The 24,420-nt window shown below is 37.3% G+C and overlaps 1 protein-coding gene across 2 annotated transcripts; it reads right to left on the minus strand.

Annotated features, from left to right (window-relative positions):
* Window positions 1–1,245: 1,245 nt before the first annotated feature.
* Window positions 1,246–13,372, minus strand: LOC103696963 (pentatricopeptide repeat-containing protein At2g30780-like). 2 transcript variants are annotated; one of them, XM_089928430.1, is made up of 2 exons: window positions 13,070–13,372; window positions 1,246–3,324 (listed from the first exon to the last, which is right to left on the minus strand). In XM_089928430.1, the coding sequence occupies exons 1-2, from the start codon at window positions 13,307–13,309 to the stop codon at window positions 2,326–2,328; spliced, it is 1,239 nt and encodes a 412-aa protein (XP_089784556.1). In that variant the 5' UTR covers window positions 13,310–13,372; the 3' UTR covers window positions 1,246–2,325. The 2 variants fall into 2 exon arrangements, with proteins under 2 accessions (XP_089784556.1, XP_008776923.1); XM_008778701.6 differs by having other exon boundaries at window positions 1,246–3,321; window positions 13,070–13,371.
* Window positions 13,373–24,420: the final 11,048 nt, after the last annotated feature.

Genomic DNA, 24,420 nt, shown 5'->3' on the forward strand with positions numbered 1-24,420 from the left:
TCATTTTTTTTAATTACTCTTCTAGATGAAATGATCAGATATAATCATCCTAGGTAGAAGATGAAAATAGGAACTTGTCTGTAGAAAATAATTATAGAAAGCTTTCATTGTTTCAGAGAAATACAGTTGGGATGCTACTGCCAGTGGCAAGTTGATAGCAGCACATACTTGGGAGCCTTACATATTTGGGGAGTCTTTGAATGACTTATTTGGTGTAGAAGTATACACTCCCGACCCTTGCCTCATTTATAAATTTCAATAAACTTTTCTGAAAATATTCTATCACCTGGTTTGAACTTAGAACTCTCACTTGAAGAGATAGGTGCCGACAAGCTATTGACCATAAATTTTTTGATCTTAAGATGATCTGTATATTTGTTTTTTGTTCTATTTTTATGTGCAACAAAAATAGTTTGTCAGCAATGAATCAATAGTGTAAGTAATTTAAAAATAATAAATCACATCTAATAGCTTGGCCCATTGATTTTGGACTCTAATTACTCAATCATGAGTTGACCAAACGTAATTGGATCATAGAAAGAGAGATCACAGAAAGCAACCATAGGCCTCAATAAGATCTGTTTCTTTTTATTTTTTTGTTTTTTGGTTGGTTGAATGCCTCTCTTTTTCTCTGTGTCTCAAGCAAGGAAACTTCTTTTTCCCTCTTCATTCATTCCCACATTTAAATGACAATCATGTTGCCTTATATGCACTGATATTTAATGTGAAATAGTATTTAGGGGAGTGTTTCTTCAGAATAAGCTTCTTTCATCTTATGATGCTCTTATTATATGAAAATTGGACCATCTCTAACTAGATAGGCGAATTGTTACACAGTTAGGAACTGCGCTTATGAACTGATTCAAACTTTGAAAATCTAAGAGCCAACAATTGGAAATTTTCAAAACCTAGAGCCAACAATCAAATAGATTGTGAGATCAAATTTTACAATACACTGTTGTTTATAAATAACAATGATATAAACATATTAAATATCATCTTCTTCTTTTAGTAGGATTAAATAATCAAATTTGAGGATTAACTAAAGTACCATGATAGTATTCATCCAAATATATCCACACCTTCAAGAGTTTATCTGAATAAGAACTGCTTTGTTTTTTCCAACTGTTCAACCATCCCTGTATATGATCTTGGGGACTAGACAAACACACAAAAGAGGAAAAAGGAAAGTCACTTCCCAAAGAATGCATGACCTACCTGCTCCTGCTCAGACTCATCCAAAAATTTGGAGGCAACATAAGAATAATTCTGATTTGAGTAAATGCAAGCCAAAATAAACAAGTAGAATACAGCTATATCAGGATTACGACCTCAAACAAGTAGGTGAAAGTTTTACTATTCGCACAGTGCCATACAACTTCCACCAAACACAACATCCAATTAAATTAGCAAAAAGGAAAAGTATCATTTGTTCTGAGAAAAAAACACAAGTTTCTCATCCTCTAGAATTGGGCAACGTATCTCAGTTGACTCTGCAAAAGATGATCCTCAGATAACACCATTCTATGCAATCCCTACAACAATACACATTTATTTCTGATCCCCTGCTCATATATCTCAATTCCACTTTACGTTGAGCATTAATGCTGCATTAGTAGGTTAAAAAGAAAATCAATGCTATCAAATCGGTACAAGAGCTAAACTGTTGATTGAGGAGGGCAATAGATACGATTTTCAACGGACTTTGAATATAAACTGCTAATAGGAGTCTCCACATGGTTCACCCCATCATTTTTTGAATGCCTTTTTGGTAACAATCTTTTTCAAGCCGTTCAACAAGTAAACTTGCTTGGTATCACAACCACATCACTCAACCGATGATAAGAAGTCTATTTAATAGCGTACCAAATTTTTGTCTATCAAGCTCTTCTGCAAGTAATTTCACATTTACTTGTTCAAACAAATAGCCTGTTTGATGCTTGCTTTTGCATAGCTGTGCACTCTATAGCTTCTTTTTGTTGATTTGTTTCGCTAATAGATGTACACTGCAAAATCAAATGGCAATAACTGTTCCATATTAAATGGCAATAACTGTTCCATATAGGCACACTTAAGCTATAAAAACCTGCCTCTATTATTATTTATGAACCAATCAGCAGCCAAGATATCAATACATCAAGAAACCACTCTGAAAATAAACGGTTCTTTAGACCAGTCATCGATTTAGTCCCGAAATACATGCAGTCTCTTGTAAGCCTTTTAACTGCAGTCGGCGAACACAATTAGCGCTGCTCCCTTTAGCACCCTTAATTTCACCAGATGTTGAAGAAGAGCAAGCAATCAACTGAAACCAACTGTTAGAAACTATGCATACCCAACATTTTTCATATCCTTTACAATCAAACCCAATCTCTCATGCAAGTCAAATTTGCGGTACCCAGAAACTAAGAGATCATAAGTAGATTTTGCAAGCTTGTATGAGCAACGTATCCGGTCCAAGAACAAATCCAGCCTAGTGAAAGCCTGCTGTCGGAAGTAAGAAGAGATGACTGCATCAACATCTTCTGGGCAGGTGAACGTCATTCCTGCCTTCAACATCCTCCCAACTGAATATTCCATGTCATCCAAGCTATCTGATAGGGCATACAATCTTATCATGCCACAATGGATTCGTGACAAGACACCCACATCTAGAGTTGGTTTGATGAGCCCAAGCAACTGTTCCATCTCTTTGACCAGGCCCAACTCCTTGTACATTCTTGCAAGCTTCTCAGCCATGGGTTCACTCAATTCCCACCCTCCATCTACAACAAACTTCAGAAACTCTTTGATACCATGCATATCCTTCTGTTTACAGAGCCCTTCAAGTTTGGACTCCAATATGGTTAAATTAGGCAAAATTTCATTTGACATCATTTCTTTATAAAACCGGTCAGCATCATCATACTTCTCCAATCTGATAAACCCTGTTATAACGGACTCATAGGTTTGAATATTTGGGGAAAACCCAGCTTTCTTTCCAGCCAGGTACCAGCCCACCATATTGTGACCATCTCCATATTTCGAATACATGGATACAAACGCATTGTAAGTGGCCAAGTCAGGCTTGCAGTTCTCATTCCTCTCCATTATCTCGAACAAGCTCAAAGCTGTAACTACATTGCCAGTTGACAAGCAAGAAGTAACCAGAGCGTTAAAAGTGCAAGTATTTGTTCTAATCCCTTGGGCCTCCATTGATGTGAAGACCTTCATTGCAAATGGAATGTTGCCCAGTTTCCCACAGAAATAGATTAGTTTTGAATAAGGGATCCAGTCCCGTATACCCTCCCCGCATAGTTTATCTAATTTCCATTCCAAGACCTGCTAAATACATGCATGAGCAGAAGATGTAGAATAAGATATTAAATACCTCTAATGAATTACTTCACATCCCAAAAATAACACAACATTAATGTTTCAATTACATCAAGAAATGAAAAAATCGATTAGCTAAAGTTTACACGAAGTGTGGATGACTGGAAAATAAAGAAATATTTTTTATTCTAATTTGCTATGATCAAGGTCGGAAGAACTGGTACCAGGCACCGTACCAATTTTTCAGTGGCACGAGTCGGTACGGACCGTGCCGGGCCTATATCGATAAAGGGCATGGTACCATGGAAGAAAGGAAGAGAGAGAGAGAGAGAGAGAGAGAGAGAGAGAGAGAAGGGGGAGAGAGGGAAGAAGACTGGCGGAGGACCGGCGGACGCTAGTGGAGGGTCGTCGGAGGCTGCAGGGGGCCAGCAGAGGCTGCGCCAGGTGAGGCCGCGGCCGATTCTTCTGTTTCGAATGAAAGATGAATCCGGTCGCGGCTTAAAAAACTTTGCGATTTTTAAGTGAAATCGGTAAGCAAAATTTTTTAAGCCGCGGTCGGACCCCTATTTCATTCGAAACAGGAAAACTGTTCGCAGCCTCGCCTGCCGCGGCCTCCGCCGGCATCCCGACCTCTCCTTATCCCTCCCCCGCTCACTCTCTCTTTCCTTCTCCTTCTCTGGCTCCAGCAACGGGTCTCATTTTCGTTGCCGGAACCGCCCAGTTCGGGACGATTCCGCCGATCTTGGTTATAATACTAAAATGAGAAAAATTGCAGTTCCAAAATTTATTAAATTAGAAAGTCCTTCTTAAACTCCATGGTTTTTTGATAAAAAAAGACCACATCGCAATGCCATGCCTTTTCCACTTTGAATTCTGATATTTTTTAAAAAATAGAGTATTTGAAAATTAATTAAACAAAGCCCTAGCCTATAAAAATTTAGCAATGAATGGCCTCCTGCCACTTCCGTACCTCACTATGCTTGAATGCTGGAGTGAAAAAAAGGCATAGTAGTATGCCACAAAAGCATTATTTCTGTTCTTTCATGGATCTCATGCAATCAGCATATCGAATAACGCATTTCATGAAGCACATGGTGTTGGCACTTGAGATACTGAGTCCACCCATCCATTGTGAAATTGGTAAAGGTCGCCAACTCTAGATGAAGTCAAAACTTTCAAATGTCAACTACATATGCTACCTGAAATCAGATTGAATTCCACTTTTAGAGCTGCACTTTAGGTGCCAACTCCATATCATTTCCCAAAAACCAAAGTCATCTCAATTGCATGTAAATGCCAATGTTATAGGATTTATAGCACAAACAGCTAAATTATCTGACACTTTTTAAATTTTAGTGCTGATTCAACATGGAAATTTAAATTAAACCAATGATACTTAAAAAAGAGTGGTCTGATGCACAAGACTCCCACCACTGCGAAGTCTGGGGAAAGTCATACGTATGCAGCCTTAACCAACCCCCCCCCCCCCCTCCCCCAACCACCTCGAGTGCGGAGAGGCTATTTCCAATGTTTCAAATCCTGACACCTAGGTCACAATGGAGCAACCTTACCGTTGCGTTAAGGCTCATGCTCAAATTCAACCTATAATACTTGAAAGGAATATACTATTGTAAAAAAAGACATGGTTGATAAAAATTGAACAGAAACTTTAGCTAACACTGATTTACATGCATTTTAATATTGACTTAGACATTTGTAAATTCAACTACTCGCATAAATTAGACTAAAAGTTGTAACTTTGCTTGCTCATATATTGAATACTCCGTATATCAACTATTAACACTTCCGCATAGAAATCGCTACTATAATATTGAAATAGGTCTACCGTTACAAGTATATATTGACCATGTTCCATCATATTGAACTGAAAACTAAACGTCTGAAAATTATATGCCCATAGATTGGAAAATATATGTACTGACTCGATGTTTCCAAGCCAAATCGTTACTATATTGATAAGGTTAAACATGGACGTGTATTGATATTGATAAGTCTGAGCCAAATCGTTACTATATCGATAAGGTTAAACATGCATGTATATTGATATTGACGTTTCCAAGCCAAATCGTTACTATATCGATAAGGTTAAACAATGAAGTGTAACAAAATCAATAAAATATATCAAACTAAACACTAAGACTTGTAAGGTTATACAGCTTCATTGAATTCTCTATTTACCAAGCCATCGAAGCATTTTAATCCAAATTGCACTTATAATATGTATCATGGATACCATTCTTCTATGCATAGCGAGTTTGGTCATGTAATTTCTTGTGTTTCACTTTAAATTCTTCTTGTTCTCTTCATATTCTTTAGTTTACCTTCATGAAACACTGTAGAACCCTTAGTTCAATAACCCCTATACAGTACAGTGTTCTATAATGCACCCGTTTCATCTTCAGCTGAATGTTTATTTTCCACTTAAACCCCAATCTAAGCAATTTCAGTGTGAAAAAATATAAGTTGAATCAATTTGCCAGACAATGCAGTCCAGTCCAAGCATCTCTTTCATTTAGTCTTGCTCAATGCACAATGTTCGCACAAATTGAACCAAGTTAGCTGCTCCAATGCAAGGAAAATAACCAATACATACCTAAAGGCTAAAAAAATTAAGTATGTATTCTTCAAGCTGAACCCAATTTTTACAAAATATTTTGATGATTGGTAGTCAACCCATATAAGAACAATTTTTATGACCCAATAAACAAGATCATCAAAATATTATGGTAATTCTAAAGACTGAACAGCCCAGAGGTTACAGTAGTTAGACTACAGAAAAGATTGCCTAAAAGCAAAGCAATACATAATCTTTATCTAAGGTTAAATCGCTTCAAAATATCTCTGATTATTCAATTATTGTAACTTTTTTGCCATAAGGACTGGAGAGAAAAAAAAAACAAGAAGAAGAGGGAAGGCGTGGGAGAATTGAAAAGTGATCCCAAAAAAAGGGTCTTGGCCTTGATTAAACTAAATAACGGAAACTACCAACTAAAAAAACTCACAGATTGCTTCTTTAATATTCAGTGATGTGCCTAAGTCCAGTCTAGTGTACAACCCAAAGTATTATCATATTCAGTAGCATTTACATGGCTTAAAAATCAGTAAAATTTGATAGAGTAAAAGGTGGAGGAGTAGGAATATGTATAGACTAGGATTCAGTTATAGGTTGACCATAATACTTCACCAAGGGTCCTAATTGCTAATCCAAACATATTATCAGAGTTACGAACACAATTTGCAAAAAGCCCTAATTATCTGTGGTAGATAAAAACTCGATTAGGATAAAGTAATATAGCCACCAATCGATCTTTCACCCACTCAAATTCTAATTTACTCAATTCATCACAAAGAATTCTGCAAGCAAGGATTAAAGGCGATGACAGCAATATCAAATACAACAACATTCTGCAAGCTTAATGCATGACAATGTAAAACTGACAGTTCTCTTGTTTCAGGGTGTTCTGAGGGCCAACCTAATTGGTTGGAAAGAAGGCATTTTTTTACATGGGCAAAATTACTGATTTTATTTTTCAGATCCCAACCTTTGCAATAGAATAAGGATAAGGTATCTTCCATCAACATAATCTTTCCAACTCATCAAGAATCATTATTCATGACTTCTTGATTTTATTAATTGTTCAATTTATTTATATATTCCCACGTTTTTGTTGGAAAAAATGTCATTTTGGCATGTATAATCTTCCTTGTTAATTGAAAGGTAAGCGAGCAATATCTGGCTTGCAATGGAGCATAGTTTGCAAGTCTGGTGTTATTTTAGTGTGTTAGTTCCAAGTCTAGTGTTATTTTAGTGTGTTAGTATCAAGAGAGGGAGAAAGCTTTCTTTTGCTTACAATGAAGTTTCTGTAGCCTACCTTTTGTGCTCGGAACAACCTGTTATGGGTTGTTTTCCTCCCATGATTCTAGTGGAGTGATAATTTATTTTTCATTTTTGTGCCTTTATCACTAGTTATATATTTAAGAAATTAGGCATTTATGGCAAATGGTAGGTATTAGTGCATAAACCCATGCACCTTTCAAGATGGGGGGGGAAGAACAAAAGGATGTGGATTTGTAGTGACAAAGGTGGAAATAACAGCTTTAGATGTGTTTGGCATCATAGTCACTTTTCTTTTTTTAAAAAAATTAGAAACATGAATTCTGTTTCCATTTTTTTCAGAATTTTGACAACAGAAATATGTTTGCTAGTTTTTTTTTTTTTTTTTTACAACAGAAAAAAGAAAACATGTCTGGTAAGAAATAAGTAACAATTCAAAGCAATTGTATTTTCTTTGCTATTCTCTAAGATATATGTATCTCTACCATCAGTATAGACATCATGGTTACATTGTTATATTAATATATGTCCACGCAAAAGTGAAAATATCAGCACAAAGACATCTAATTTGTCCTAGTTTCTCTTTGAGATATACTATTTGCTATGTTATCTTGAACTTGATTCAACTGGCGTATTCAACGTTGGGACATTTTTAGTTGGACTCTCTTTGGCAATATGCTGCCTCCTTGAGGCTGCACATCATCATCATCTACTATAATGTCCTCCCTCTTATATCCTAAAATAAACAATCTCTCACAAAATGTATTTTGATAAAATTATGTATAGCACAACATATAGTTACAATGTAACATTGTGTGCAGAGTTTATAAGGAGGCATTTGTTAAAGAATTGGAATCGAGTCTTTAGTGCTCCAAAGCAACGCTCAATAACATTGACTAATGATGAGTGTCTGCAGTTAAATGGCTCCTCTAGTTTGATAGGATTCTGTCCTGCTCCCCAATAGTCACTCAGGTGATATCTTTCTCCATGACATGGTGAAAAAAAATCTGGCATATTGGGGTACCCCGAATCAACAAGATAGTATTTCCCTATTTCAAGAACATTGCCTAATATGGCTGTTATGGATGTTACAAATAAATGTTTAGCAAATTAGTAAGCATATCTGTTATGGTTGAAAAAAATCATGTAATGTGTTAGAATGATGTGAAGTAATATTTGGTGATACTTATTTTTTTATGTGCTCTAATCATCTTTGATTGACATAACAGTATTCGTAATTTGATGGAATCATTTAGATCATTCTGTATGTTGACAGGTTGGAGAGATGGCATCTCAAAATCTCATAGCTACAACTGAACTCATCCGATAAGTTTTGATTATAATATAAATGATGGCTCATAAGAGATGCTATTGATTTTAGCCATTGCTGAATATTTTGACAAGTATTTATGCAAGCAACCTTGTAGAACCTCTTGCTTAACAGGGCATGAATATATAGTTGAGGTGCTCCAAGGTCATCCAAATAGATGTCATAATTAATTCAGAATGGAGCCACATTTATTTACAGATTTTTGCAACTTATTAAAGGAGAAACAACTTCTGAAAAATTGAAAGTTTTTATCTATAGAGGAGCAAGTTGCAATATTTTTGGTGACGATATCTCACAATGAGCGAAATAGAGTTATGGAAGAAAGATTTCAACACTCAGGAAAAACCATATCCCGACACTTCAATAAAGTTCTCAAACCAATTTTTCACATTGGCAAAGAGTTAATTGTTCCCCCATCTTTTGATATAACTCCTCCTGAGATTCGAGTCAATCCTAAATATTATCCATATCTTAAGGTAATTTATTTTAACCAACAACTTTATAAATTTTGCTATATAATATGAATAACATTTTGTGCTTTTATCTTATGCAGAGCTATATTGGAGCTATAGATGGGAGACATATTGCTGCATGTGTCCCAGTGGATGAGCAAATTCTATATCGTGGGAAGAGGATACATCCAACACAAAATATTATACCTGCATGTGCATTCAACATTAAACACGTGCTTTACATATGTATTGATGGAATGGAAGGAACTGCAAATGATGCTAGAATCTTTCTGGAGTGCCTCACAAACCCAGAATGCAAATTTTCTTTACCCCCTGAAGATAATTTGATATTATCTTATATTACTTTTCTTTAGTTATGTAAATAATGTAAGAAGAAGTACCATCTCGCTGAGTTGGGGTCCCTAATATGACAGGTCTTTTATCGTTATATCGTGGAGAATGATACCACTTGAGCGACTATAAGGAAGCAGAATGGAATCCTACTAAAATAGAGGAGCTATTTAACTACAGAACTAATCACTGCACAGTGTTATCAAGCATTGATTTGAAGTACTAAAAGCTCGATTCCCAAGTCTTAAACAAATACCTCCTTATAAACTATGCACACAATCGTAACTGCATGATGTACTATACATAATTTTAGCAATATGCATTCCGTGAAAGATCATTTATTTGAGTAATATGAGAGGGAGGCCATTATAGTAGATGATGATGTACAACCTCAAGAAGGCAGCACATCGTAGGAGAGAGTCCAAGTAAATGTTTCACAAAGTCAAACATACCAAGTGAATCAAATTCAAAATAACATAGCCAATAATATATGGCAAAGAGAGAATAGGGCTAATTAGATGCTATTTGATGTTTCACTGAACTGATATTTTCACTTTTGTATGGCTATAGTTGATTACAATATTGTTATGTTTTCAAAATTTTTAGGTCAACGAGTTATGAATTTGGGCTTGTTAACTATGATGTCTATAGCAGTTGTGGTTGTTATAGTCGATAAATACATCTTAGAGAATATAGGGAAAATACAACTACTTTGAATTGTTACTTTTGGCTTACCAAACATGCTTTCTTTTTTTGGTTGTAAAAAAATAGGGACTACTAAACATGTTTTTGTTGCCAGAAATAAAAAAAAAATGGGAATAAAATTCTTGTTTCAATTTTTTTAAAAAGAAAAGTGATAGTGATGCCAAATGCATTTTAGATTTGCAAAAATCTATATAAATTCCCACAACTAAGAAGTCAGAAGCCCTGCTACCAGCTAGTAAGAGATTGTGCAGAAAGTAGCTAGTGGGATAGTCCGATATTGCCATGTACGTATCAAAACCAAAGAAATAATAAAATAAGATTATGAAGCTAATGTTATGCAACCAAGAACTTAGGTGACATTTTGGTTCACAAAAGCCTCATAACATGAAAATCAGAATCAAAGAAATATCAATAGTGGGCTTTGAAAATGCCTTAAACATGAGTTAGCCTTTAAGAATAGGGCAAAATGAAGAAATCAAAGTCTTACATGAAATTGGTTTAGCTGCACCTTTAACTACTAGACTTTGATTCCAAAACCTAACTAATTACATCAGAATTGGATGTAGCTTCGGTGCACAAGAACATGAATGTGGTTCAGCAAAAAAAAAAATTACATAAGAAAACCAAAAAACTATAAAGCTAAGCAAAGCATATGAAGATCTAGAATATGTTGCTTGGGGAGAAAAAAGGAAAAGAAAGTGCACCTTAGCTAGATAAGTAGCCTGCTATAAGTGGCATAGTCACTTAATTGGCACTCAAATAGTCTATACAAGCTTAGGTGTGCCTACATAGGATGGGCAAGCAGGATGGCAGGTTATCTTCCAAGAAGGCAGGCTAGGGCGTACATGGATATATACAAGCAGGTCATAAACTCTAGCAAAGGCTGGCTGGGGTGCATGTGATCACCACAAGCAGATTATAAGCTTAAGCAATAAGAGAAAGAGGAGAGAGGAAGTAGAAGCACTGGAATAGGTGAATAACAGGCAGAGTGGGAAACATGCCCTTAGTGTTTACAGCTGACAGAAGATTAAAGTACTTCTTTTCCCTTTTGACTCCCATCCTTTTCTTCTTCTAACCCCTACTACAGCTACTACTCTTCCTCCTCTGCCTACTGCTGCTCTTCCTTATCCTATTCTACTTAACCTCCTCTAGCTCCTATCAACTGTTACTACGTTTCCTCCCCTTGTTACTATTCCCTTTTTCTCTCTTCTTTTATCTTCTTTCTCATGCCACCTGTCCTGCTACTATTCCTCTTCCTCCTTCAATACTATTGTTACTTTGTTAGTGCCAAGTTGTTGCTTATAAGCTAATTATTAATTAAGTACCATAGGCAACTGCTTTTTTATTAGCACCGCTTGATAGCTTATTTTCCTTTTCTTTGAATATTCTAATTTCTTTCCAACTTTCTACTCAAGTTATCTATTTCTAAAAATTTACAAAAGGCTCTGGATGATGATTGTCTATTTATTGATATTTTGATATTCCAAATAAAATCCATTAGGTGCTAGCTTGTGTACCATGTGATCACTTGACCTCTATATTGCAGTCCCCATCAAAAAATATAGAGGGGAAAAATTCAAAGTGATCGATGACATTAAATTACCCTAGTGATTTGTAGTCAGTCTTTCCATAATCCAAGTTACAATTGAAGAAGAGAAGAAGAATACTTGCACAGAAGGGCATGAGAGCTAAGGTCAATTAAGTAGAGGAAGAGGATTCAGGAAAGAGGCCCCTTGAGTTGTGGCTAGGAGCAAAGGACCCATATCGAGAGAGAGAGAGAGAGAGGGGGGGCAAGAGAGAGAGATGGGGGATGGGCTAGGATCCAAAGCCTAAGGGAGAGGAAGTGAGAAGTAGGAAATTACTATAGGTTGACCAAAATATGGAGGGACAAGGTGCATGTCAACGGTTGGGAGAGAGAAGTTACAGCTAGGGAAGGGGTGAACCAATGAGAGCAGAGAGAGAATGATTAATGGCTGGTTCAGGGTTTGAATAAGCCAATAAGAAATTAAGGATAATGATGAAGGGAACAGTGGCAATCAAGGACACTGAAAATAGGATCAAGAGGTGGAATGCAGTCTAGGGGATGAGAGGACCAAGGAGGATGGTTGACAAGAGAGGGTAAGTCAAAGTTGGTAGAGATGCTAAGTCAAGAGGACATATCAATTTTGGGAGATGTCACTCCAGATGAAGAGAGCCTAAAATCACTTATGGAAATAAATGACATTCAAATCCCAAACCAATCATAGATCAACACAGAATCAATGCTTAAATTGTCAATTTCACCAAGTTAAATAAAGTTGGCAAAACCCAGGTTGTCCATAGGTAAAGGTGATAGTGCGTGAAGTCAATGAGTGATTGCCAATTTCACATGAATCTACCGACATCAATATCTTACACGCCAAGTTTGTGAACTTGAACACGAGACCGAACAAACATTACACTTTGTAGCAGCACCATGCTAGTGAGGCATGGTATAAACATGGCATAATCCATTACCTATTTCAGGAGGAGGGCTATTTCATCAAAATTCTTGAAAAAATAAGAGAGTTAGATATAAGCCTTAGAATTATTATAATTTCCTTCTAATCATGGAAATGCAATAACATTATTTCAGGAAGAAAATTTTCACACAAGTAGTAGCGAGTAAAACAGTATCACCTCCAGATATTCAACTAAACATTTAAGTTCTACAACAACAATCATCCAGTTTATACATGTTTAGCATCCCATTCTTGTGCCCTAATACTCCAAAGTTGTTTAATAAGATTCAGTGTTTCACGCCAGTCAGAGTGCTGGGAATATCAAATTATGAACGTGACTCAAGCTAGGAATCGCCATTTTGCATTTCAAAACAAAGATTTCATTTAAAAATCTACTAACTGAATCTAAATAATTACAAAAGACTAATCCGGTATCCTGTAAAGATAAAAAAATTCCACAAGATTTCAATCATTATTACACGAAATCTCTTTCCAGTCAACTGTAAAGATCGGAGAGAACGGAGAATAAAATCATTCAAAAGGAATAAAATCAAATAGAATGGGGTGGTTTTAGCTTTACCAATTGGGCTTTCCTCGGAGCGGAGGAGAGGAGGGCGGCGATTAGGGGTTGCCAGAAGGAGGCGTCGCGCTGGGCCGTCAAGCTCTCCTCCTCCGCGTCCAGCGCGATCTTGATGCCCGGCTCCGACTCCCGTAGCAGCTTGGCAAGGAGAGAGTTCGCCGCAACTGTGAGGGAAGACGTTGGGGTTTGACGGCAAAAACGTCGTCTGGCGACGGCTAAAACCCCAGAAATTGACGCCATGTTTGAGCTGATGCCGGCTCTCCTCCTCGGATGGAAACCCGCTAAAAACTGTTTTTGCCGGATTAAGGACTCGCGGAAAGAATTTTTTAAAACTAGAATGCTTTTTCTTGGGAAATATGATTTTTAGAATATGTTGCTCGAAAAAAATATTTTTATCATATTTAATTGATAAAACAATAGTATAATTTAAAGTGATTTATATTTAATTGAGCGTATTTTTTAAGAAAAATTCTATAAAATATATATTATATTCTTAAAAATATTTATCCATGAATTTTAAATGCTTAAGTGTATTTTTGGAAAAAAAATTTAATTTCTAATAGAAAGTAGATTTTTCATATCTTTCATGAATTTTTTTCTTAAAATATAAAAATTCTATTCCCATGAAAATACTACTTTTCTGTCTCTCTTTTTTTTGGTAAAAGAATAGGAGGGAGGAGGGACCAGCCCACCCGCGTAGTAGCTCCCTACTGAGCCCCCTTCCATCACGAAATGTTCGATACAGGTCGCAGGTTTTCGCATGCCTTCCCCGACCCGTGGGCTCACCGCCTCACGTGTGGGTATGTCACCCCAGCGTCACCTCAATATAGGTGAAAGGAAAGCATATTCGCCAACAAGCCATCCGGATATGGGGTATCCGGTCCCTTATTTTAATCGACGCCCGTGCGTTTCGGATCCGGACAACTTGGGTGGAATTATCGCCCCTTTACCACCAGGCTACCACCTTGGTGGCTCTATCTCTCTTTTAAAAACTTCAAGCAAATAAGAGATATTTTTTTATTTTTTTGTTGACAATATTTTCTCTCTTTTTTTTTTATGCGAACCAAACGAGTACTAAAAGTCTTTTGGCTGGTTAGAGTTCGAGGGGCGGTAATCTTTTCTCAGAGTAAATATTTTTTTGTTTTATTCGAGCCTTATAAGCCTAGATATAAGAATGTACATTTTGGATTCAACCATGGTTTAAATCATGACTTTTAACAAGTTAGAGTAGCCATTAATATGGTCTCCCGGAGGGTGTGTTATGTTTTCATCTATAAATCCTTAAACTACACAAAAATAATTCATTTTTTATTTTTAAATTTAAAAAATAGCCTTAATCAAATTGCATTGCTAAGGATTTAAAATAGAGATTAAAATATTTATATCATAACTTCAATTAAATTTCTCTCTCAAAAGATTTAAAACATGCTCGATTTATAACATTGCCAGATTTTTGGAGAATAGGAAAAGGAGTAGAGGCAATACATAGGAAAAAATCTATTACCTCCAAAACAAATAAGGGAAAATATTTAGCAAGAAAGAAATAATTCAAGTGTGAGGCCCAAGCCGGAGGAGATGCCAGAATCCTCGGCTGCGCCTTCTCGAGCATAACGGGGGCGAGATCCGCGGCGGCCATTTGAATGGCCGATAAACCCGAGCAACCGCCGCTGAAATTGCGGCGGTGAATGAGCATAGCCGTTTGTAAAATCCCCCCATTGACCGCATCTGAGATCCACCAAGCACTCCTCCTTCTCCACCCCACTCTGTCTCTAACCCCTTTCTTCTCCTCCGCTGCTAGGGTTTGGAGCTCGCACCAGTGCCGCCGGAGAGAGTAGCCACAGCTTCTCTTTATAGCAAGGTATACCCTAACCCTGTGTCCTTTTTACCTTATAATAATGAAATAAAACAAAAGAAGAAGAGGGGAAGAAGGCGTACCTGTGGTCGTCTGCGCCGCCGGCTCCCGGCCATAAGTGCCGTTTGGTTTCGGCCGCAGCCACCGCCAGTCATCGGTAGGGACTGCAGCCGGATCAGAGCCTTTCCCTTCTCCCCTCTGGTGGGACAAAGGGGGCAACTCACGCCTGTCTCCCTGGGTGAGAAGCAAGAAAGAAAGAAAAAAAAAAAAAGAGGAAGGGGAACGCCGGCCACGGGCCGCAGGCACGACCTGCGACTGCGGGCGCCGGAGGCCGGGGACCGCCGACCGCAGGCACGACCTGCGACTGCGGGCGCCGGAGGCCGGGGACCGCCAGCCGCAGGCCGTGGGTTCGGCCACGGCTGCTGCCGCGGACCGAGGGCACGGCCACGGCCGCAGCTGCGGGCGCCGTAGGCACCGTGGGCGACGGCCACCGGCGGCGCATCGGCCGAAGGGGCGTCGCCGGCTGCCGTTCGGCCCTCTCGAGCCCGACCTCCCTTACGGGAGAAAAAGGGGGGGCGAGAGAAGAAGAAGAAGAAGAAGAAGAGGGGAAGCTTCGGGAAGAGGGGAAGCGTCGGGAGAAAAAAAAAAAGAAAAGGAAAAATAAAATAAATGATAATAATAATAAATATGTAATTAAATAAATAGAGAATTAAGGTAATAGATGTATTTAAATGAAATGAAATAATAATAAATAAATAAATTAAAAATAAAAAAAATGATGAATGAGTAGTAAATAATCTGTCTCTATGATGATGATAGGTACAGTGAAATTGTCATCTGGTTCTAGAGATTCGTGAGCGAATCAAGGTAAGTAACCCTGGCACTGATCTTATTAATTTAAAAATCACTGTTTAATTGTAAGAATAAAATAATGAAAAATATATTTGTTATGATGTATTTTCTTAAAAATAGGATCAAGCATATGATTGCATGTGATTAATGAGTTTGATTAAATTGCATCCTTCATAAATATTTCAATATAAATTATGGTTATGATAAATTGCATGAAAATAAGATTTGTGGCATGATTATGAATTTTATACATTACGATGAATTATGGTTATGATAAATTGCATGAAAATGAGATTTGTGGCATGATCATGAATTTTATACATTACGATGCCATTTGTCATTTTCCAACCTATGTATGAAAGTATGACTTATGAAAAAGAATAATGATTTATAAACTCTCAGATAGCTATGCCCACCTCTAGAAATAGAGGTCAGTCGACCCCTCTGGAGCTAGCATCCAACGAATATGGCCCTCTGCCAACGGGTTAAAGTTGGTAACGAATAAGAATAAGTTATAAAACTTGTCGACTACGAATACGAACCCTGTCACGGGATTATAGTGACCATAGCAGTACATCCGTCTAAGAGTAAGATTTATAAAGAATGGATGAATGGCAACATTTTTATAAGACTTGCATTATCATGTTTATGAACTTGCATGGTTGAAGCATATTTTGCTTTTTAAACCTGTTTGAATAGTTTATCTATGAAATGCTTTATTTTCTGTTAAGTTCTTCAAATGATGCATTGGCATGAGAAAAATTATGCTTGATCTAATGGGATAGTACATGGTTACTTACTGAGTAGCAAGCTCATACCTCCCTGTTGTTTTCTTTATTTATTTCAGATAATTAAGACGATTTGGAGCGGAAAAGAGTGAATGAAAATTGGAGTGGAAGCATAGTTATAGGGACTCTTAGAAGTATCTATGTTAATAAGTTTGGGTTGTAATATTGCAAACTCAAGTATTTGATTAGATGCACTGTATTTGCTTCTTTATGGTTAGTCAATAAACTTGATCGGATTTGGTTTTATTCCATAAAATAATATTGTTATCATGGGCTGCGTGTTATTGTGGGCAGGGGCGGCCCAATACATTTGGAGGCCTAAGGCGAATCCAATGAATGAGGCCTTTTTTTTTAATAATAAATTTTTTTAATAAATATAAAATATTAAAAAAATGATATGAAAATGGATAGCTATCAAGTACACTATTTCAACAAAGGTACATGAATCTAACAAAGATAGGCCAGAAATTTTTTTAATTTAATATTATTTTTGAATGGAAATGCAGAAAAGTAATTATCCTAAAAGAAGGGCCATAAAACTGATTAAATAACTGAGATAATGCTTGGCAATTTTGTTTATCATGTCAAGCAAGAGCGGAATAGGAAAAGGTCATCCCATGGCACTTCATGGTCATGGTAAAGAAAAGAATTTCTCCAGGAGCTTCTCTATAAGAGAAAGTAGGGGCATTATGGGAAATTGACTCCATCTAATTAATAAAAGTCCCATCCCTCCATCTCCCCTTCAAGTGAGTACCCAAGCAGCAACCGCAACATCACAGCACAGCAGCCATTCAACCCCCTCCCTCCTTCTCTCTCTACCACCCAAGAGGGGAGAAGAAACCGAGAGGAGAAAATTAAAAGAATCTCCACCCTCCAAGAAGTCCATTTCCAATCCCCCTTTCTTCCTGATGGCCCAGCTGGATCAGGAGTAATGTGAGGGAAGGAAAACCAAGACCAAAACCAAACAAGAGAAGGGATGAAAGGTAAGAGTGGCTTCAGGCGTGTATCAAGCCAACCAAATCCCTCCTCTCTCTCTCTCTCTCTCCATCCAAAACAAAACTACCGTCCCCAACTTCCTAAATTTCCCCTCTGCAGGCCAAGAAACTCTCCACCTCCCTTCCATCAAGGGGGAAGACTCGTAGCCAGCTCATCCCGTTTTATATGGGGCCTTTGCTTCCTTTTGGTCACGGTCCCTCCCTCCCTCCCTCTCTCTCTCTCTCTCTCTCTCTCTCTCTCTCTCTCTCTTCACCTTCCGGGGGCCTTCCGTTGGCCCGGGGCCTTAGGCGACCGCCTCAGTCGCCTAAGGCTCGGGCCGGCCCTGATTGTGGGCAGCAACCTACAATAGCACGGCCATGTCATGAGCCGGATCTGGGATGCAAAACAAAAAAAAAAAAAAAAAAAAATGTCCGGATTCGGGGCGTGACATCAAGAACTTGTAAAGTTATGTCTTAGTATCCATGAAAGTGAGATATAATTTATTAAACATAATTGCAAGTTAATTATTTTCATTTTTTTATAATTTGGGATTTAATTAAATTGTTTCAAATCTAAAATCTTTAGCAGCGACGTGAATATGCTCGTGCATCATAACTAGTATATACAAACAATTATTTAAATAAGAGATATTGTTTGACCATTAACTATTATAACAATCTATTATTGGAACAGTGGCTATGATTACTATTTTCATCATTAATATTATTTTCTAATAAAAATAATATTATTTTCAAAATTCAAAATATTTATAAGTTTTTTTAAAAATAATACCAGTCGAAAAATATTCTTTAATGTTCAAACAATATTCTGGAAAATAATGTCATTATATTCTATGATATTCTATTATAATAGCTATCACAACAATTATACTTGATGTTAAATAATATTAAGTCACGGGAGAGACAATGGCAATTATAACTATTGTAATGATAAATAAAGTTTTCAGCATGATTCATTGGAATAAAATAGTGTTGCTATTGAATTTTTTGATTTAATAGTAAATGGATAATTACTAACTTGGGTTTGCCTTGGTGGTAACACCTTTTTTTGCTTAGCAATCAAAGGTTCCGAAAGAGACAAAAAAATCTATTTTGGCCGAAATTTAAAAACTTGACATGAAAGAGTATGCCAAAACTTATCAGTGAACCTGAAATTTGTATGCTTTTCCATCAACTCTCCTTATGCATACATGCATTCATATCTCTCTCAATTAATTTTTGCAATTAAATGCAGTTTTAGGCTCACAAAATTGATTAAGTGGGCCTGTTAATATCATGAAACAAATTATATACTGCATTGGTTTCTTATCTCTGCTTTATACTGGTTTGTTGGACTTATGGATCTCTTTTCTTGTGTCTAAGCAATGGTATATATGAAAAGTAAATGCGTGGAAAATAATTTGAATTCCCTTGCCCTCTGCTAAGACATTTAGTGAGGGCATTCATCAACTAGCTGAAAGTGTTTATTGGCAGTTTTAATTCATATCTTCATGCAAACTTCCTGCATTTTCAGATCTTGTTTTTTAAGTGCTTGCTATTTCTTCACACTCATTTAGTAATTATGAAAAGGCATAAATAATACCAGAAAATAAGAAGCTTAAAGAATTGCTAGAGTTGTGATAACAATGCAGTATAAGGTAACAACAATAAACTCCAGCCCCCTTCCATTCATCTTGTGCATCTCATCTGAGATATCTGTGATGATATCTGTTGTGTCGGCATTTTGGGCACTTAGCAACAACAGTGGCCCTTATTTTCTCAGCCAATATCAACTGATATAACCCAAGATATTGGCAGACACAAACTAATATCAGATTTCATAATTTCCTTTTACTGCTTTTCTATCGGTTTTGTTTTAATCGCTAGATTTTAAATTAAAGTGCATTGCTTCGATATGTTTATAATATTATATTACAAAGTATGCTATTTCGGTATGAAGTATTGTACCAGTGCTACACTATTACTGTGTCAACATGGTATGGCACACAGCCAGTTCGGTATACCAAGTATCGGTACGTCTTATATACCGATACCGAATTGGTATGATATGTGCTTGATTTGGTATGGGACAGTACGGAAAATCTTATTATATTATTTGGTATGGAGATTTGATCCCTGCCCTCTGCTTTGATAGGACAAAATTATAACAGGCTAGCATCTTTAGCTTATAAATAAGTCTATAGTTTTTAGTCCTTTAACTAACTCTTTGAGCTCTTTGGTGTTCCTTTGTGCTGGTTGCCCAGAAAATTCTTGTTCCAGATGAAGTAGCAGTTGTTGCTGCCTGCATTGGAGCTATGACAAATACCATCAATTTCCAGCTGAAGCACTCCAACCCAATGACAAGGGCGGTATTTGGCATGGTATCTGCTTTCCTACTTGCCAGTGCTGATCATATTTCAATGCCTTTTTTTGACTAAAGATACTGGTTCGTTCCTAGAAACAGATCACCAGTAAAGTCTTTGAGGGTCATTTGCCCTAGACATCATATATATATATGTGGCATGGCTTTGGGTTTATTATGAGGCAGCGTTTCCAGTTGAAAGAATGTCTAATAAGTTCTCTTCACCTGTAATGTAATTGACTAGATGTTAACTTAAACTTGTATGATCTGCCAGTATTACAATCTGTTTGGTTATTGTAACAACCCAAGACCTCACCCAAAATAGCTAGCCGGAAGGTATTATTTGGGTTTCTTGATTCTGTATAAGTACCCAAAATCTACCTAGCGAATAACCGATATGGGACTAAACACATGCCCGCACGGGTCCTCACATACTCCCCCGTTTAAGCCATGACATTCTCGTCAGGCTAAGGGTTTAAATCTATTCAAATCTAATCATAAATACCACGATCGGCCTGTGGTCAGCTCCAATGGATCCGTGTTGCAATGTCCTATAGTCTACATAAGTTATGGGCCGGGTCTGCTCTAATACCATTTGTAGCAACCCAAGACCTCATCCAAAATGGCTAGCCGGCAGGTATTATTTGGGTTCCTTGATCCTGTATAAGTACTCAAGATCTACCCAGCGAATAACCAATGTGGGACTAAACACATGCCCGCACGGGTCCTCACAGTTAGTGATTGTACTTCTGTTTATCTTATGATTGTTGTAAGATAATGACTGGTATTGGGGACAAAATAGTTAACCTGTGGTTCCATGACTCTGCAATGTTGCCAATTTTCTTTGCTGCTTTTGGTTATTTCTACTATATACCATAGCATGCAATCACAAATTATGACATTTTTGCTCCCATCATTATTTTTATTTAATTTGGCTTAGCATTGAGAGCTCACTGTCATTACATTGCAGGGTGACAACCAATTAATTTGTTTTGTTCCTTTGGAGCTTCTATCTTTATTTTCTGGCAGGGGTGATGCTGCTGATTACTTCAGGATTGTGAACGGGGGAACTGGAAAAATAGCTCCTGATAACTACTGGATTGTGGAACTAGAAAAGCTACCGCCATTTTAGAACATCTGCTGCAACCTATGTATTGATTCCTTGAAGTAATTCAGCTCTTTATACTTTATTTAGTAGTTGATCTTGACATTATATTATAAGGAACTTGCAACCTTTCAGGGTAGATTAACAAATAGAAATAGAAACTTTCATGTAATTTTATTGTATTGTATGATCTTACTTCATTATCTGAATTTATAGTGGATTGAGAATTATTGAATGTGGAGTGATGTTTTGAAGCTACCTTACCTATTCAGGACTTCTCCATTAAACTTCAATCAATTATTTGTTATGTTAGTCACCAACTTGGCAAGTTCTGAATAAATGCCAACATATCCTTGTCTGACAAATCCAGAACAAATGGTTTGAATAGACATAATGGTCTGTTGTAGATGACCTATGCTCTTTCAAGGCCTCACACACGCTAGGAAGGGAACCAGATCAGCCAGATGGTGAATTGATTGGCTAACCATGTGATCTAGATTGGTGCTTTCGTCGCACTTAGTGTCTTGATTTAGATGCATTTGGTTGTACCTATTTATGTTTCAGTTGATTTGGTTTAATTTGGTTTAATTTCTTGGTTTAGAAGGAAAAGAGGATGACGATGAAGACGACGACGACTTCCCATGGAATCAATGCCCCTTCATTTCATTTTTAAGGTTAAGCGAGCGACAAGCATGTATAATGAATACAAGTCTTGGTAAAAGCTTTTTACCACCTCAATCTGCCCTGCACATAATCTGCAAAAGATACATTGGAGTCATCGAAAATTCAACATCTACTTGATAAATCTCCAATCTCCATTCTGCCCAAGAACAATGATTTATACAACAAACAAGCTTCACAAGTCACAACCCTGAAGAAACATGGTTAGCACAGAAGTAATAAAATCTTAGGATAAAAGGGCGATGTGCCTAGATGGCTGGCCTCTCGTAGTTACCAATCTTGGCGCTGCTAACTTTCATCCTTATAATTATTCATAATAGTTGTTTGTTATTTTAGAATGCTCTTTACCAAGTCACTCACACGTGCATTCGGCCTTCATATCCTAAATTTTTTATTTCAATCTACAAGTTGTACTCTTCTTCCAAAAGGATTGAAGGCTTAATCCTAACAATCTAATATCGATGATAGAGATTTCATATGGAGGATCCATATTATTGCTTATGAACTACATCATAAAAATTATCTTGGAACCAAATATCATGTGATGCTTGCATGATTTATAATTTGAAGCATTCAAATATATTGAATTTTAGTACATACATATTTTATAATATACAGACCATGATCAATGATATCATTTTTTTTAATTTACATGCCTATGATATAGTTTGCTACATTAATACTATTATAAATGTTGATGATTGTGCTATTTGATGAAAGGTTAGGAGGTTTCAAAGAAACATGATTTTTGGTTTCTTAATGTATATCATGATCAATGTTATGTATTCTTAATTTAGAATGTCATCATCGACTTTGATTTGGTAAGATAAAAGATCTTGATCCTTTCAAAAGGAGAGTAGACAAACACTCAATCTACAATCTCACCATTCTTCTTCTTCTTCCATCTCTATCATCGTGGTCTATAGTTCCATTGATTCTTTATAAATGTTCATTCTTCCAAGCATTCATTAGTTATAAAAGTTCTGACATGTCTTGCTTCAAGCTAAAATAGGCTTGTTTTATGTACAAGTCATGATTAGACTAAATTTTTTAGACTCAATAAAATAATGAACTCATACTTTTGATTACAATATCTAGCCAATTGAAATAAACCTACCAGTAAAGAGGGATTCTAAACTTTGAATTTTCTTTATGAGTGGAATGACTTGATAAAGATAATCTCTGTGGACATAATAAGTGGTTGGCAAGTTCACTACATGTGTGGCTCTATCTAAATATGCATTATGTTTTGCCTTATAATCCAAGTTGATCAACCCAAGCCCAAGCATACATTTGAGGCTCGATAAACTATTTTTCGAGTTTAAAAAGGTGGAGGAGATTTCTTCTTCTTCTTCTTCTTTTTTGAGGGGGGGGGGGGGGGGGGGGTGAGGCAACATGCTTTTCTGGTAAATTTTATAATACATAGCAAAGCATGTCAAGAAACATGTATAATTCATTTGTTTTTGTTGTTGTTGTTTGCGAGGGCATGTCATCCACATTTAGTCATGTACAACATGCATAATTCATATGACTCGGTATGCATGGGATCTTCGAAAGCATCAAAAGAGCAATTATTTTATGTATGGGAAATGCCTAATTCACCCGCCAAGTCATTATGATAACCCGATGTCGTGCTTTACTAAGCCAACACTTTTGACTTGCATGAAACTAGTACTCTTGCAATACCAAAGCATGCAATGTTGTCATGCCAATATACATGACCTTGATGTTCACAACTTTTTGCCAAACTTGGTGCTGCAGATAACCGTCATTGGCTTTATAACCAAATGCAATTCAATACCACAACTACAAATACTTACAATCCAATAGAACATAATGGATTGCCAAACCAAATGACAACATGAGTCCTCTATTCCTTCTTCTAATCTAAAGTTTAAACTCTAATCATATTAGAGTCCCATCTAAACTCCTGCAAGACCCAGCCCAAATGGAAAAGGACAAAGAGGCATGCATCTCCACTCCAGTGGCCTTCATTCTCTACCGTTTTGCTCTGGGCCCCACCTCTTTGGTAAAGTAAGGATTTTTTTTTTTTCGTGAAAAATTAAGATAAGCCTGCCGCCGGGATGCTCCTTAAAGGAAACTGGATTCCCTCTTTTCGTTCCCCACCTCTTCATCTCCGAGCGCTGGAGAAATAGAGGGGGAGGATCGGGGATTCCCTAACCCTAACCCCTTTTTTCTCCCCATCCTCTCTTCGATCCGATTCCACCCCTTAAATCTGTCCATCGCTTCGAGTTCTCTACGGATCCTTCCCTGGTTGATCCATCCAGGTCCCTCTGCCGTTCGATTTGGGGTTCTCTCGATTGTAGAAGCTGTCGTTTCTTCGTTCTCTTTTCGATTTTTCCGATTGGAGTGGTAGTTCAGGGGATCCTCGGATACGCCGCGGCTTCGGGCGATTCTGCTCTGGCGATGGCAGTCTAGTGAGCTCGGGATCCAATCTCTCCTCCTCCGGCTGAATCCCTTTGATCGAAGGGGTTTTTCTTGTCGCAGAAGCCTCTCTCCTCTTGTAGCGGCCGAGGGCGATTGGCGATCTTGGGGATTTATCTGCGGATCGTGGCTCTTTGCTGTTTGGATCGCTGTTCTATTCGTTCGGAACATAAAGGGGTAGGCGGAGAACTCATCTCGAGCTCTTCCTCTTTTCCCTTCCGGAAAGATCGTTTCTTGATGGGATAATAGAGCGTTATCTACATCAAGGATTGCTTGTACTCATGTCTATGAT

Source organism: Phoenix dactylifera, chromosome 18, assembly GCF_051530095.1.
Source record: "Phoenix dactylifera cultivar Ajwa chromosome 18, Ajwa_hap1_PhDact_Kaust_v1.1, whole genome shotgun sequence".
Classification (NCBI taxonomy): domain Eukaryota; kingdom Viridiplantae; phylum Streptophyta; class Magnoliopsida; order Arecales; family Arecaceae; genus Phoenix; species Phoenix dactylifera.